General features: G+C 32.4%; 2 protein-coding genes across 2 annotated transcripts; one reads left to right on the top strand and one right to left on the bottom strand.

Annotated features, from left to right (window-relative positions):
- The first annotated feature begins 1,272 nt into the window (after window positions 1-1,272).
- LOC134681400 (uncharacterized) lies at window positions 1,273-9,955 on the top strand. Its single transcript, XM_063541009.1, has 2 exons — window positions 1,273-2,448; window positions 8,497-9,955. Exons 1-2 carry the CDS (start codon window positions 1,278-1,280, stop codon window positions 8,673-8,675), a joined length of 1,350 nt encoding a protein of 449 aa, XP_063397079.1. The 5' UTR covers window positions 1,273-1,277; the 3' UTR covers window positions 8,676-9,955.
- A 1,044-nt stretch (window positions 9,956-10,999) lies between these two features.
- Window positions 11,000-13,077, bottom strand: LOC134727980 (zinc finger protein 862-like). The gene is made up of 3 exons (XM_063592378.1): window positions 12,912-13,077; window positions 12,078-12,666; window positions 11,000-11,005 (listed from the first exon to the last, which is right to left on the bottom strand). Exons 1-3 carry the CDS (start codon window positions 12,986-12,988, stop codon window positions 11,000-11,002), a joined length of 672 nt encoding a protein of 223 aa, XP_063448448.1. The 5' UTR covers window positions 12,989-13,077.
- Window positions 13,078-16,386: the final 3,309 nt, after the last annotated feature.

The following is a 16,386-nucleotide window of genomic DNA, read 5'->3' as shown; positions in this document are numbered from 1 at the left end:
CATTATTGACATGATTCTGTTCAAATTGAACACATATGTATCACTTTCATATACCGTCTGTATCCTTTTTTACCTGTTAATATAATTTAATGGGTGTTTTTATGCATTGAGTACTACGCGGGTTATTAAGTGTGCACCAAATTTCTGAAGTTATGTTTTCATAGACAGAAAAAGTATAACAGTCATTCCTTAAGAATAAAAAAGATGTTTGATATATTCTATATTCAGGAATATGACAAGTGTTTTCTATCCAATTGATGTGTTTGAGTTTTAGATTTTTCCAATCGGTTAGGGACTTCCGTCGGGAACTTTCTTTGGAGTGCTTTTTTTCTATGTTTATATATTTTAAATATTTTAGACAGAAACCTAGGGACACAATTAAAAAAAATATATCGAAAAGGCTTTTAGTTTTCACCAAAATTATCATGTCCCTTTTTTTCCAAAATAAAAATAACAGTATATCATTTTTTTCTGATATTATACATATGAATATTAAAACAAGAAATAGGACTAAAGCTGCACAGCTATTATAGTATCGAAACAATTTACTATTTAATAAAGTCGATTTGACAAATTTGCTAACTTTAGTTTTAAGAATATTTTGATATTTTGATATATTTTCTATAAAAAAAGGGACGGTAGACACCAGTAGGACAGTCAAACTCACAAATAGAAAGCAACCCGACAACTTCAGGGCCAAGAACTATATTGCTCTATGAGGTTCATTAATTGACCCTTTTAACTTTTTTCATTTGAGGATCACTGATTAGTCTGGCTAAATCAACTATTTTCCTGGTATCTATAATGTTTTTTTTAACTTGGAAATTGAACTTAAGAAATGTTAAACCTTGAGACAGAAAACGTATTGACAAACGTTATATTCGAATTTGTATCTTTTGTTATTTTATCCCTGGTACATGTCAATTTTGTCTGTGTCATTTGATGATGCAATACATATATGAAAACAATATAAACATGTTAAGTGAATGATAATTCTATAAAACAGGAAGTTTTAGTGATAGAAAATTATACATAACGTAGTAATTATTATGATATGATTTGATATAAAGATAAGACGTTTCATGTTACATTTTACTCAACACTTTAATTATAGATATCTAATAATGTCTATCTATAAGTTTTAAACGCTAGTACGCTAAAATTCTGATTGTTTTCCGTAAAAATCCTTTACCGTACCCCTTCTTAAATTTGTTTACTACAAAAGAATTTAAAAACTATGTTAGATGATCACAGTTGTAGTTACAGTTAAAATAGACATGGATACAGTACAAAAAGCGGGTATAGCAATTATTATATTCGGTCTTATTACCAATTGTCTGGGTTTTCGCAAATGCAATCCTGATAATGGACCAAGCGGAGTTTACGACTGTGTGCCATTAAAAGGCTACGATAAGCCACAGTATGCAACATGCCTAACAAATTCCTATGCTAAGATGAAAACGAATTACCGATATGCTTGTGAGAAAAATCTGTATGGGATACGTCCTACATACTGCTGGTATCAATGTATGGTTGAGTTGCACGATATGGATAACGGACAAGTTAAAAACGACTGTACATGTACCCTTGGACAACATGTGACAAAATACCCTTGGTTTATCCCGACAACACAATCACCTATACCTGGACGATGTCACACTCCTTCAGGATATGACTGCCTCTGGTTCAGCACTTGCTTAAATTCCAAATATTCTTGTCATGGTAAGGATTACAAAGAAGTGATTGAATTGGGTTCAAACTTTTGTAACTTTGCGTCAAAAACTATAAAGAAGATTTCCGAAAATGGTTCTTTATGGTATGAAAATGCTCAGAAATGCTTTCAAGTTCAAATGGCTCCTGTTTTGAAACAATGGTTGCATCTCAACTGTTCTACTGTAGAAAATAAAGCTACTTCTGTACGTAACCAATGTCTTTCAAAACCACTTGGTGTCATATCATTATGTGATTTGTCCCATGATGTTCAATGGACTATATTTTGGAGCATAAGAGAATCATTCGAAACAAATCTTGTTCCAAGCATTGCGCATTTCATGCATTTAATTCAGAATTGTTCAACACCAGAGAAGGAAAGTAATATAACGGAAATGAGACTGTTCTACACGCAGACGGTCAATAAACACGTTACAAACAAAATGATTGAGGATTATTTTTCTAAAATTGTAACAAAAATGAATTGGCAAGACGAAGGAATACGTTGGTTTTGCGTGTTGTCACAACACATAACTGTATATTTATCTGTACCTCTAAAAACCGATGAAAATCAAAAGAAGCAAAATGATACAAGTTTAGACGAGGCACTGATGAAATTCGCAAATGCCTTCGAAGATGGCGAATTTCAAGGGAACTTGATACAACTTGACAAAATGTTTGTGTGTAAGGACATTCACTGTGAAGATACGTACCTACACCGTAACGCCTCGTATCCAGGTAACTTTATATTTTAATCTATATGTTGCTTAAGCTTGCTTTACACTTTTGTTTTTAATTTCAAGATTTTGAATTTTACCATAATAAGTTCAAAAATCTAACTTGGTATTTGCGTCCAATTTAACAAAATTTACAGAATTATACATTTTACTGTGCTGTGCTGTGCTTGATGTACACATATTTAATTAAATCAAGTTTAAATAAGAAATTTACTCCAAATGCTCGTACCTTAAAGGTATATCAACAACAGGTCATTTAGGAGGTTGTTGACGGCATTTATTTGTTAAACTCAAATTACATTCATTTGGTCATTTACAGTTTGTGTTTCAACTTTTGATTAAAGTGCAGCGACTTGGAAAAGTTTACCTGTTTAAAGTATAGTTTTTTGTACATAAAAATCCAACTATATAACAAAAGCCGAGTAATGTTGGAATATAATATCGGGAATTCCAACTTCCTTGTCAATAATGGGGTCTTTAAAGGATAATGTTATACGAATGGTTATGTGGCTCTTTAAATGATAATGTATATATATGAATGTCTGACAATGACAAAGATTTTTTTTATTAGACTCATTAAAAAACGTAATAAGGCATTCCCCCCCCAAAAAAAAGAAAAAAAAAGGTCAGGCGGATAAAGGACACACAAAGAAAAATAAAAGAAAACAATAATGAACACAATACCGTAAAATAATTATAAAACGAAAACATGGCAACTCGATGCCATCCAAGTTTAAATTTTAAAATTATATCAAAAAGTGAACCGTACCTCTCAGAATCAAACTTTAACTAAAATATCCTTCATTTCAACCGATGTAGCGTCTTTATTCCCAGATCATATAGGACTAATATGAAAATGATATTCCTTATAAAAAAAAACCATTTGTTTTGCACATATTTACAGAAAAATGTAAACATATCCAATTATTCAGTACTATTCTTTTTATTAAATTGAACGAATCATAGCTTATTAAAACGCAGGCTAATTTTTAATTAATTTTAAAATCGTAAAGGGGGAGGATAATTTCCAAACTCATGATTTTAAATGAAAAGAAGCATAGTACGTACTACTTTTCTTACTAAAATAGTATATTTTTTACATTGAAACATAGAGCATAAAGTAACTTTAAAAGGCTGTTAAAAACATAAAGGTAAGATACAAAAACATAGAATCAACGACAGACGCAAATATAGGCAACCAGAAATGCACGATTCTGTCACAAATTTATTCATCACATTCGTATTAACTCACATATTAAAACACACAAAACTGCCAGGGTTTCTAGATTTTCTATTTTGTTAAATTTTTTTAACAACCGAATCCCTACATTTTACGGTCAAGCTTCGTCATCTGCATCTATGGACATGATGGAATTATCATTAACATCATTTGCATCATATTCGTTGTCATCGTTAGAAATATCAACGATTTGATATTCCTTATATCTACAAGCTTTCGAGCATTTACATGCAACTATCTGTTCAGGATAAACCTTGTTTTAACACATGAACATATTTTGTTGGCACAACCAGCTTTACAAGAACAGCACATAAGAATTATTAAAGCATCTAACGCTGGTGGTTGGTCTAGCCAATTGATACTTATCAAATTGTTCTAAACAATCCAACCATAGTTGTTTGGCAACAGACCAGTGTTGTGTTTAAGAGCAGAATTCCAAATCTTCGTCTGAAAGTTAGCTTGTTTAATGTGCTTTAACGTTACAACTTGGGGGCAGTAAATTACAATGAATCTTTTTTTTTGGTTACATTTCAAAACATTCTGATCTTTATTTATCGATATTTTTAATTTCGTAGCCATATATACAACACGAAAACCTCTCGAGTGTTTTGACAACTCTTCGTCAACCTCTTCAAAGGTTTCACCACAATGGAATAGACCTTCTGAAAACTCCACATAACGTGTCAAAAAGCCGAATGCTTTGCCTTTTCCTTTACCAAACAAAACACTTACTAAATCACAACCTGTTTTGCCGTGAAATCCTGGCAGTTTTCTACAAACATTCTCACAAAATTTTGCACACATTGATTGCACATTTAATAATCTGCATTTGGAAGATGTACCTGTCAGACTAACAATGTTAGAATAGATATGCAACTGTGAAAATAGTAAGCCAATACTTCCACATCAGTGTCAGAAGGTTTTATAACAATGGAGTTGTAACTTTTGTCAGCTGCATGTTTTTTGCATTAAGAAACATTTTGTTATTGGCTTTTTCCTGTTATTATAAGCTAAAACCATTCTAAGCTTTTTAATTTTCAACATATATTTTGTGGTACATACTTCCATGTGATACAAATGACTCAATATACATAGAAGTGTAAATCTGTAGAATTGTTAACTCTATTCCGAACCAACGAATTCAACAAGAGCAACTTTGTTTCCCCCAACTAACACACATTGTTTCCATTCTCAAGAACACGATTGTGATGGTCTAGTACTTATCGTAATTATTTGCCCTCCCAAGGACCTGCCGTTCTAATTTCTTTATGGATATTGTGGGATACTAATCAGTGACAAAATCCATGCGGGGCCTCTTTTCGAAACTAAAAGGATGGTTGTAAAAATAACAATTGCTAAATCGAAAAAAGTGCTTGGTATTCTAGTAATGGATTGAATAACTGCCATGTCATCAAATATCCACATGCTTTTCTAAGGAATGACCCATTTCTAAAAGACCATCCAGGACAGATTTTAATTTTTTATTACATGTTTACCATTAAAGTTTGCAAGAGACATTATACCTAATTCAAACTGGAGAACCTATCGCATAACCAACTATCTTGTCTGGGCTATGTCAAGCAGGCGACATTTCTTTTCATCTGCTCTCAATGTTGTGTTGTTCTTATCGGCCATTAACTGCTTGCCTTTTATTTAATTTTTTAAAAATGTAAGTTAGATTTTCTTTTGATTGTTTTGAAGAAATCGGTTGACTTTTGAAGAAGCCGTTCAGTAATGAAAATTTCTTAAGCAAATTTTCCATTTTCATACGCATTTAGAAGGTCGCTCATTAATTCCGAAGAAGCAACAGAACCCGAGAACAAGCCATATAACTGCTCAGATATTTCAAATGGATTTGGGCAGCTTTGCAGAGTCGGAAACAATTTCATAACATCAGTTTCGTCTCGCTACATTCAAGTTTTTCTAAGTTCTTTTAGTGCGGATGTTTCAGGGTTAACTATTCCTACCAAATCTCGACATTTTAAGAATATTGAAACTCTTTCCACTGCTGGTGGACGTTTCGTCCCCGAGGGTATCACCAGCCCAGTAGTCAACATTCTGTGTAGAAATGAATATCAATAATGTGGTCATTTTTATAAATCTCCTGCTTATAAAACATTGAATTGTTCGAAAAAACAACTGATGATTTTCTTATCCCAGACATAGATTACCTTAGACGTATTCGGCACAACTTTTTGGGATTTTGGATTCTCAATTCTCTTCAACTTTGTACTTGTTTGGCCTTACAAATATTTTGATATAAACGTAACTGATGAGTCTTATGTAGACGAAACGCGCGTCTGGCGCACTAAATTATAATATTGGTACCTTTTATAATTATTTCATGTGCATTTAACAACCAACGTTTAACAGAATCTTTATCTAAACTGAAACCAACAAAGCCAATTGTTTTTTTGTATCTCTTAGAAACCTAAGAACGTAAATAGTGTGGCCAATTCCCATAACTGACTATTTGACGTTCGTTAAAAGCGATGTCTGTCCATTGAATGACTTAACAATCTTAAGTCAATTACTACACAGCTAAAACACAAAATGTTATCAAACACACTTTTATTGAGTTCGATAGAATGCACCTTTTCTGAACGGAAAATAAAACCACCTTAATTTGTACTTTTTCATAAATATTTCATTTTATAAAATAATTTGTCTCACAAAGACATCATAAATCGACAATTTAATGTTTTTTTTCAGTTAAAAATTGATAATGCTTATGTGTGAATACATTGTACATGTTGTATACTGAATCAAAGACGGTAATTTGATGATTTCCGGTATTTCACGAGTCTTTGCACGTACATATATTTTTATTAAATATTTCATATTTTAGACGATATATAAATACTGCAAATGATTTAAACATTGCATAATGATTAAATCTAAAGTTTAATTAACTAAAACGGGAAATTGTATAACGACTTTCTTTATGAAAGGAGAAAGTATGCCTTAATTTTAACCCAAATAATCGGATTGTTTGTAATGTAAAAAAACATTTTTTTAAACAAAAAATCTTCAGAGTTACATTAAATATGATAGTTTTGTATCTGTTTTAGTAGTTTTTACCTATACTTTAATTTTTTTAATCGCTTTATATTAAAAAATTTTAATTAAAAATTACTTAGTCGTGATTACTAAATGAGGGAACCATTGGAAGTGACGTTTTAAAACCTCTTTTGGACACTTTTTTTTTAGTCTAACACCTTGTATTTTATCAATTAGATATTGAAATTGAATTCTATCAACAAAAATCGCGGTACCCTGGGGTGTAACACAAACTCCTTAACTAGAGCGCTTTTGAGAACTAGCTGATGGACTTATAATTGATATATGAAGTACAACTTACATACCGTCCTTGATTTCAATCCGAGTTTTTATCCATACAATACCAATACATAGACTGTAGTCCGAGATTGCTCTGACGTCCGACGGCTGTTTTGCCAGACAAGCTGTGGTCGTGGGACGTAAGAGCTCATCCCATATCAAAAAGTGGACATTTGCCCACCCAAAATAGATACGCTGCTTCGTCGCTTCTTGAGCCGACTAAGGGCCTTGGAATTATATAAATCGGGCTTCATTCTCTTCATTTTTCATTCATCTCTTCATTTATGTAAGTTTCACCTACCTGCCAAACCTTTATTTTTCTATATTGTAACATTTTTCACAGACACCCTTCGGGCTCACCTGATATTTTACTGTGATAAAGTCTGTATCAAAAACAAAAAAAGCTCTGTATTCTCTATATATTAGACGGTTTTGTTTGCCAAACAACTATGTTTACTGATAATGTTGTTGATAACCCCTTGCTATGTGGTATATTGAGTCTGCAATCGTTGCATTAATGTTAATCATCAATTATTTGTATCGTTTTCAAGATAATAGAATTTGATGCGACAGTATACTAGTGAGTGGTTTATCTAGCTATAAAACCAGGTTTAATCCACCATATTCTACATAAGAAAATGCCTTGACCAATATGACAGTTGTTATCCATTCAATTGATGTGTTTGAGAATTTAATTAAGCCATTTCATAAGGGACTTTCCTTTTTGAATTTTATTCGGAGTTCAGTATTTTTTTGATTTTCCTTTTTTGTTAATTTTTGAAATACATGGCGCGTTCCCTGTCGTCGCAGCTGATCTATTGCTCCTTTTTGGATGGAAAGGCGATTCCAACGTTTTTTATTTTTTTAATTGGAATTTTCTGTCATAATTGACTTACACTGCTGTCGCCTTTATCTAAAGACAGGCCGTCGTGTTGATCTTCATTAAATGATAGTATGAACAATGTGATAGATAACAATATTGCACGATATGCAAACATGACTTTTTAACGCTGTTTGAGTTTGATAAATAAGAGAACTGCCTTACATTTTAATTTCAAATTGCTAATGACATGTCTATATAAAGATGTAAAAAGATGTGATTTGAGTGAAAATGAAAAAAACTCTACATTAAAGTCACAATCTAAATAAATAAACCATTATAGGTCAAGGTACGGTCTTCGACACGGAGCCTTTGCTAACATCATATAGCATTCTACAAAGGGCCCAAAAATAAACAGAGTGAAGCTATTCAAACTATAAAACCAACGGTCTTATCTATGAAAAAACGAGATCAGATTTAGCTCAGAACATGAATTATGCCTATTTATTGTTAACCTGTCGATGCATTTATAATATTATGATTTAGTTATAACCTCATATATGTATTTGATGCGTATCATACACATATATATTGGCAAACCTGTATCAGATGTATATGAAATAACAATGATGATAATATCTTTTTTTCAGAACAAACAACACCTAGAAAGCATGAGGAAAAGAAAAACAGCCATGTTGGTATCATGGGGATAGGAATCGGAGTGTTTGTAGGAATATTTGGTGTTGCTGTTTGTGTCATGTGCTTAGCAAGATGGGTACGACTAAACAGACCACGTGACATTAGACATTTCATCCTAACGGAAGACTAGGAATAAACTTATACATGGATTTGATTTCAATATGCAACTCTTACGTTCACTAATTTATAAAACATTGCTACCCATTAGGTATCATTGTTTAATAATGTACGTAGCTCGATACGTAACTGATTTGTGAGGATTGTGTTGATTAACAAAATTAACGAAATACAAAATTCCCATGGATATTATTCTGGGAAAAATTTATTAAAAATCATGGATCCTAGATTTATATATTTTTTTCTTTTGCTTATTTTAACAAAATAAATCGAGTACTGACAACCATTTGAATGATGTTTATGTGTGTGTGTGTTTGTGTAGATATATGTTGTATACACATTTGTCAGTTTTCCCCAATAAAATTGAGAATGTAAATGGGGAATGTGTGAAAGAAACAACCACCTGACCAAGATCAGAAAATAGTCGAAGGGCATGGGACTTCAACACAGCAAGAAAATTTCACACCCGGAGGGGTGCTTCAGCTGGTCCCCAAACAATAATGAGTACTAGTTCAGTGAAAATGGATGGAATACTTAACTCCTAAATATATAAATAAACAAAATTATAAATCTTTCGAGACTAACAAAGACTGTTGTTATGTTATACTTTTGCTTTTGTTTTGAAATATATTTTTTTATGTGTGTCCGTTGCGGCCTTCAAAAAGTGTAAATAGTCATATTTACTAGTCTTCAACGGGTTATAAATATTTCCTTGGGCACTGATTGCAGTCCTCTAAGTATTTATTTTTATTCAAAATATTGAAGAATTATCTTGATATAGACCCGAAATTTACCAAGATAAAAACAAAATTAAAAATAGATATCAACTACTGTCTTTACTTAAGTATTTCAATTATTTACTCAGGACAATCTGTACTAAATTTAACGATACAATGCACGACAGCTTGTTTCCGTTTGTTAACTGTCACTCTTTTTACCATGAAATTTTTTTTCTTCAAATTTTAACATGTTTATATATCCTATCTTTTTCATTTTACTCTTGTTTCTAGTGATATTCATATATGTTACCTATAAATTATAAAGTGAGGGATATGCCCACGACCAATTATTCAAAACCTTTACTCACATATTTTACAAGATACAAGGATTTTGTTTGAAAGATTGGCTGTATCTATAGCGTCCACATTTATTTTGACGTTATTTGTCAGCGCATCATTAATATCTTTTTGATATCAAAATATAATCCATATAACACTGTAATAAGACTTTAACATATTGTGTTCATTGTTAATAATAGTGATTTCCTTATCAATAAATAACACATACCTAAATGTCTATTTCTTTAAATTATTGACACTTGTAGTTTCATTTACCATCAAACTGTATTTCCATACTTATGATTAGTTACTAACAGTATTTAATTTATTTGTTATGCTTTGTAATATAAATTTTGAAAACCATAATTGAATGGTTTTAGAATGTGATATTTTCAAAAAAATATTGGCGTTTGGTGTATACAATTCTAAGCATCGTACTTTTGATGACTATTCGACCTCAACTACTGAATATGTAGAAGACTTCAGGTTGACTACTATTTAATAATCGATCACCATTGGAATAAAAATTGGAAAAAACTTCGAACGTCAAAATTATTTTATATTTCTTCCTCTGACGTCTACATTTTATGACGTCAAACATGCGAAACAATGCATGTGGTTTTTATATTTCATTAATGCTTTTTGTGCTTTTTTTGTTTAATATTTGTTTGTTTAAAGATTGTGACCCAGTGATGGCTGTTGTACCCATATTTTGACTAGTTTACCCATTATGTCTATTTTTCACCAATCGTTGTAAATATAACGGAATTTGATGCGTTTGTCATACAAGTGAGAGGATTAGCGCTATAAAATCAGGTTCAATTCACTATTTTTTACATTTGAAAATGCCTGTATCAAATCAGGAATATGACAGTTGTTGTCCATTCGTTTAATGTGTTTTATCATTTGATTTTGACATTTGATCAGGGACTTTCCGTTTAGAATTTCCTCAGAGTTCAGTATATTTGTGATTTTACCTTTCACTAATCGATAGATCATTTATGAATAAAAGGTGAGGGAAAGGTCAACCACCCAGCAAACCCCATGACAAATAAAATTAGATAAACATTGCATAGATAATAGATTGTTGTATACACATGTACAATAAATCAATCTTTTCTATATAATCCCGAGTCTTCTAAATTTGTGAATAAACTAAAACGAAACAATAAAAACAAACAATTTGCCATTTCAATTCAATTCTAGAATTCCTATAAAAGAGGGACAGACGATACTAGACGAACATTCAAACTCATATATTGAAAATAAAACGACATCGCTATTGCTAAAAAAGAAAAAGACAATTAGACAAATAATAGCACACTGACACACCAAAGAAAACTAAAGACTAAGTAACACGAACCCTACCAAAAAATTGGTGTGATCTCACAAATTCCAAAAGGGTTAGCACATTCTGCTCCTCATGTTGCATCCGTCGTTAAAAAATGGCAAACAACGCATTAACAGGTGTTCCTACAGGCTGTTTAATACATATCATATCATGATAATTTTGCTTGTCTTCTAACTTCCTTAAACAAACCACTATTGCAAGGTTGAAATAAAAGTTTCATTTTCATGCATTGACACGTTTCAGGTTAGACATGTTGCAAATATGGAGAAACATTTTGCAATTCCACATACCGTCTGTATTTTTTCTCCTATCTGTTCATCAAGTTTAATTTTTTTTTTATCTAGTAAAATTTGTAATTTAATATGTCTGATATGTAGCTTTTTATTTATGGAATTCTATAAGACGATGTGGTAAGAGTGTCAATGAGACAAGTCAGGAACCGGTAAATGGATTCTGTATGAAAATTATGTGCTTGTCTCAAGTCAGGAACCGGTAATTCAGTTGTTGTCGTTTGTTGATCTGTAACATATTTGTTTTTCGTTCATTTTTTCACATAAATTAGGCCGTTAGTTTTCTCGATTAAATTGTTTAACATTCGTCATTCCGGGCCCTTTTATAGCTGACGATGCGGTATTGGCTTCGCTTATTTTTGAAGGCCGTACGGTGAGCTTTAGTTGTTAATTTCTAAGTCATTTGGTCTCTCGTGGAGAACTTATTGATAGACATTGATGAATAAAAGGTTAGGGAAACGTCAACCAGCCAGAAACCCAATGACAAAAAGAACAAGACTAGGCATAGACAATAGAGTTGCGTATAAAAAATATATTAATATAACCCAATAAAGCTAATTGCCTTATTTATAAATAGATATATATAGGTAGATGTGGTGTGAGTGCCAATGAGACAACTCCTCTCCATGATCATCCAAATACCAATTTTAAAAAAGTAAACCATTTTTAAACAGCTTGCTTAAAGCAATGATATATTTTTTTTTATTTCAAATTACCTTAATTTCCCCAGCATTACAAATCCTGGCGTATACAATTTCCACTTCAGTGACACTACAATCGGTGCTGCCATCTGACAATATTGAAACAAATTTAGAAGACTGGATTATTTGAGCAATCTTGTTTAGTTCAGTTAATGCAATGAATTTGGAAAATTCTTTTGCACTATTTGAATTGAGGTATGTTTGTCCAATATCAAGACCTTTTGCCTTGTCCAATTTCGACATCCAAACATAATCCGAAAAAGGTCTTCCTGCTAAGCACAAGGCATGCACAGTTTTGAACAAGATTGATAATTTATTGATGACAGCTTTGTTCAAACTCTCAATACTTTTCTGAGCTTCTGTTGTCTCTCCTTTAGCAACAAGTGTTCTCCCTTTAATAACACCAACACTTTTAATGTGCGCTTTGCTGGACTCGTGGGACTTAAGTGTCTCGACTTTTGCTGTCGTCCAGCAAAACTCATTTGGTGCTTCGTGAACATCTGTACACCAAGTACAGCTCATTGACTCGGCAGATACCTTCAGCCAAGGTCTTCCTGTCTTCCAAGACTCTTGAAACCTCCTTTTCCCTCTATTTTGTTCATATCTTTAAAGAAAAATGTGAAGAAAATGTAAGAACTCTTACCCCATTTCAGACATTTGTGACCAATTTCAGAAAATTTGACATAATCAAAAAGTATTCCTGTCAGTGTTAAGAAATGCAGCCTATTTTCTCATAACATACCAGCCCCTCCCCCCCCCCTTCTGAAAAAAGTTCACTCCGAAATTTTGATTGATTGACACTCTGTAAAATTGCAGACAATGAAGAATTGAAGGGAAAATATTACTTACTTGGCATATTTTGAAGGCTTCTTCTCTTCCCCTCCACTTCTTTTCAAAAACGACCATCCGTTTTTCAACTCGGCCATATTTATTTTAGTTGTGCCGTATTACGACCCCTGTATATTTACTAACTTCGTTATCATTGGTCGCGTGTATTCAGTTTGACCAATCACTACGTCCGTTACAAATACGTTTCAGTAAAGTATTAGACAACTCGACCCGGAACAACTATAGGACGATAACAAGCTAAGTAATCATAATTTACTGTCCGGGAACGAGTTTCTGATGGGCCGAGTTGTCACAAATGTCTAGTTAAGCAAGAGTTGTCTTCCATTGATTTTTTAACGAGAGAGCAGCTCAGGAAAACCTCGAATTCTGTACATGATTAAATATCATTTTTTAAATTACGATGATTTGAATTTTAGCAGAAGTGTAGGGCAGTCGCCCAAAGGTTTTTATTTGGGCCAGTAATTACTTGTCTTTTGAGAACTTCTGATCGCCCTGACTTAAAAGTGGTCGCCTCTGGCGAGTGGGCGACCGGCCATTTCAGGCACTGAAGTTCAACTTGTGGTGTAAAGTCATAACATGATAATGTTACTTGTCTTTTAACTTCCTTAAACAAACAAGTATTGCAAGATGGAAAATATGTTTCATTTTGCTATATTGACACGTTTCAGGTTAGACATGTTGAATACATTGGGAAACTTTTTGCAATTCCACAAACCGTCTGTCATCTTCTTTTCTATCTGTTTATAAAGTTTTTATGTCTTTTTATTGAGCGAAATTTATTTTCAGTAAAAAAATGGATACTGCGGCGTCTGCGTGAAGTTCACACACCTAATCGTTACTTGCAAAAACCGCACGATGTTTTCCATGTATCTTTTTCTATTATGAAATTCTATAGATGCGAGACGATGTGGTAAGAGTGCCAATGAGACAACTCTCCATCCAAGTCCCAATTTGTAAAAGTTTTCGGTCAAACTACGGCCGACCACACAGAGTCGTGGATTACACCGAACAGCCATTAAAGGATAAGAAAATGACGAGTGTTAAAAAAAGTAAAATCACAAAAATACTGAACGTCGAGGAAAATTTAAAACAGAAAGTCCCTAATCAAATGGGAAACTCAAAAGATAAAACACATCAAACGAATGGACAACGACTGTCATATTCCTGACTTTGTACAGGCATTATCTGATGTAGAAAAATATTGTAAATGTTTAAAAATTAAAATCACAAAAATACTGAATTCAGACGAAAATCAAATAGGATAGTCCCTAGTCACATGGCAAAATCAAATGACAAAACACATCAAAAACTAATGGACAAGAACTGTCATATTCCGGACTTGATACAGGCATTTTCAAATGTAGAAAATGGTGGATTAAACCTGGTTTTATAGCGCTAAACCATTTATATCTCCTTTTTATTCCAATATATTGTAAATACAAATATATCAAATCATGATTCAATTATTAAATGATACAAATTTTGAAGAGATGTTTGATAAATATAGACAGAATCAAAGCGACCAAAACAATATACAAATGGCTTATATTAGTATCAGAATCTATCAAGTTCCAATTATCCCCCAAAAAATGAAGATAGTGCTATTTTTTTTAAAATAAAATTAAGTTAAACTAGTATTTTAAGGGTTATTTAAACATTGTTTATATTTAACACTTTACAGCTAGATAGCAACAATGATTAAAACGTTGCATGCATTCAACGTACGTTGACCTCATTGGCAATTATACCATATTTTCTTATATTTCTTCCTCTTTTTTTGAATTTGAAATAGTAGACACCAATCGGTGTAGATGAATGTGAACATGTCGAAAGAGGGTCCGAGACCACAATTGTCGTCCCTTGATTTTCGTTGTTCACGAATATAGTCCCTAGTGTTGACAGTGGGTTACTTGGCAATATTTTTCAAACGCTTTCCAAATTTATTTCTCAATGTTTGATGCCTCAAATTGGAAGTAGGTGGGTGAAATTACACTGTAAAGAAATTTGGGTCCGGAACTTTAAAGGAAAGTAGTGATTTGGTCCAACTGAAAAAGGTTAGAAATAAGCACTTCGGAAGCTGTCAAAAGATTTTAAGACGCCCTAAACATAAAATTGTCCATATTTTGAGTAAGAGCCGAAGAAGTTTTCTATAATTTTGATATAATTTGTCCCAAAAGTAGTACAACACACTGTCAAAATTTCATTGAGAAAGCGCAGGTGTTTTTTTTAAAATTTGTATCTATGTTCTAAAAGAAATGCATTACGAATTAATTGTGGTTTCGGACTTCCATATGCAAAACGTTTAATTATAATATAGAAAATTATGTTAAATGATATGTTATACTAAAATAAATATATCTCCAGGTTGAATAAAAACTCATGGGCTTGCGTCTCCTATCACCATTTCCTTGATAGGGGGTTTCTGCTAAAAAAAAAAGGAAGCTATCAAAACAAGAGTTCGAAGTGGTTAAGTTGAAATTGTCCCTTTGAAAATTTTACAGGCGCCATCACTAGTTGATTGATCGTTATGGGAAATCTGTTTCCTAAATGACGACAGATATCTTTCAATTGTTGTAACTACAATCATGTTCGTCTTTCCACCTGAAGTGACATACCGAATTTGACTTATTGTTGGTTTGTACTTATATAGGCAACACTGATCGGGGGGCACATAAGATCACATGTACGGTACCAATTTCAATGCATTAAAAGTGTACTTAGGCCATTCATGTCTTTTTCAGCGATTTTCTAAACCAAAATATTAAAAAAAAAAACATAGACCTTCAATTTATTACAAACGTTCAAGAGTTTATAAGAAAATTAAAAAGATTTATAGAATAACTAATCGAAGAATTCAAATAGAGAAAAATATCCAATAAGTGACCGAACAACACATAAATTCATATAATTTAGGTCAATCATTTTATCTAAACGAAACCCAACATGCAGGTATTCTAGCGACCGTATAATGTATGTCTGAAGTTCCGGTAAATTAACATATTTGGTTAAGTAACTCAAACAGACATAATAGATTAATCTGACATAATTGTGATTCAGAATTAAAAAATGTCATAGACATACAACACAACTTACTGATAAATTGAAAAAAAATAATATATAAATCTAACAAAGACTCAAACATAAACGTATATGTACAATTAGTATAATACATATAACATTGTAAATTTCATGCGTCTATCTGGCTTCTCTGGATTTTTATTTATCTTACCTCCTATACATTTCTAGGAATATGATTGCTCTTCAACTTCGTTCTTTATTTAGCTTCTTTTTTTTTTTTTTTACTTTTTTTGGATTCGAGCGTCACTGATGAGTCTTTTGTAGACGAAACGCGCGTCTGGCGTATATATAAAATTTAGTCCTGGTATCTATGATGAATTTATTTTAAGCGTCGGCGTGGAGACCGTGTATATTTCCTTATAAGGTTCGTAGGGAGGCAGGTTTTTTTTCAATACAC

The sequence above is a fragment of the Mytilus trossulus genome, chromosome 8, assembly GCF_036588685.1.
Source record: "Mytilus trossulus isolate FHL-02 chromosome 8, PNRI_Mtr1.1.1.hap1, whole genome shotgun sequence".
In the NCBI taxonomy this organism is placed as follows: domain Eukaryota; kingdom Metazoa; phylum Mollusca; class Bivalvia; order Mytilida; family Mytilidae; genus Mytilus; species Mytilus trossulus.
The sequence above is the reverse complement of the archived record's forward strand: the minus strand, read 5'-3'. Positions and strand labels throughout refer to the sequence as shown.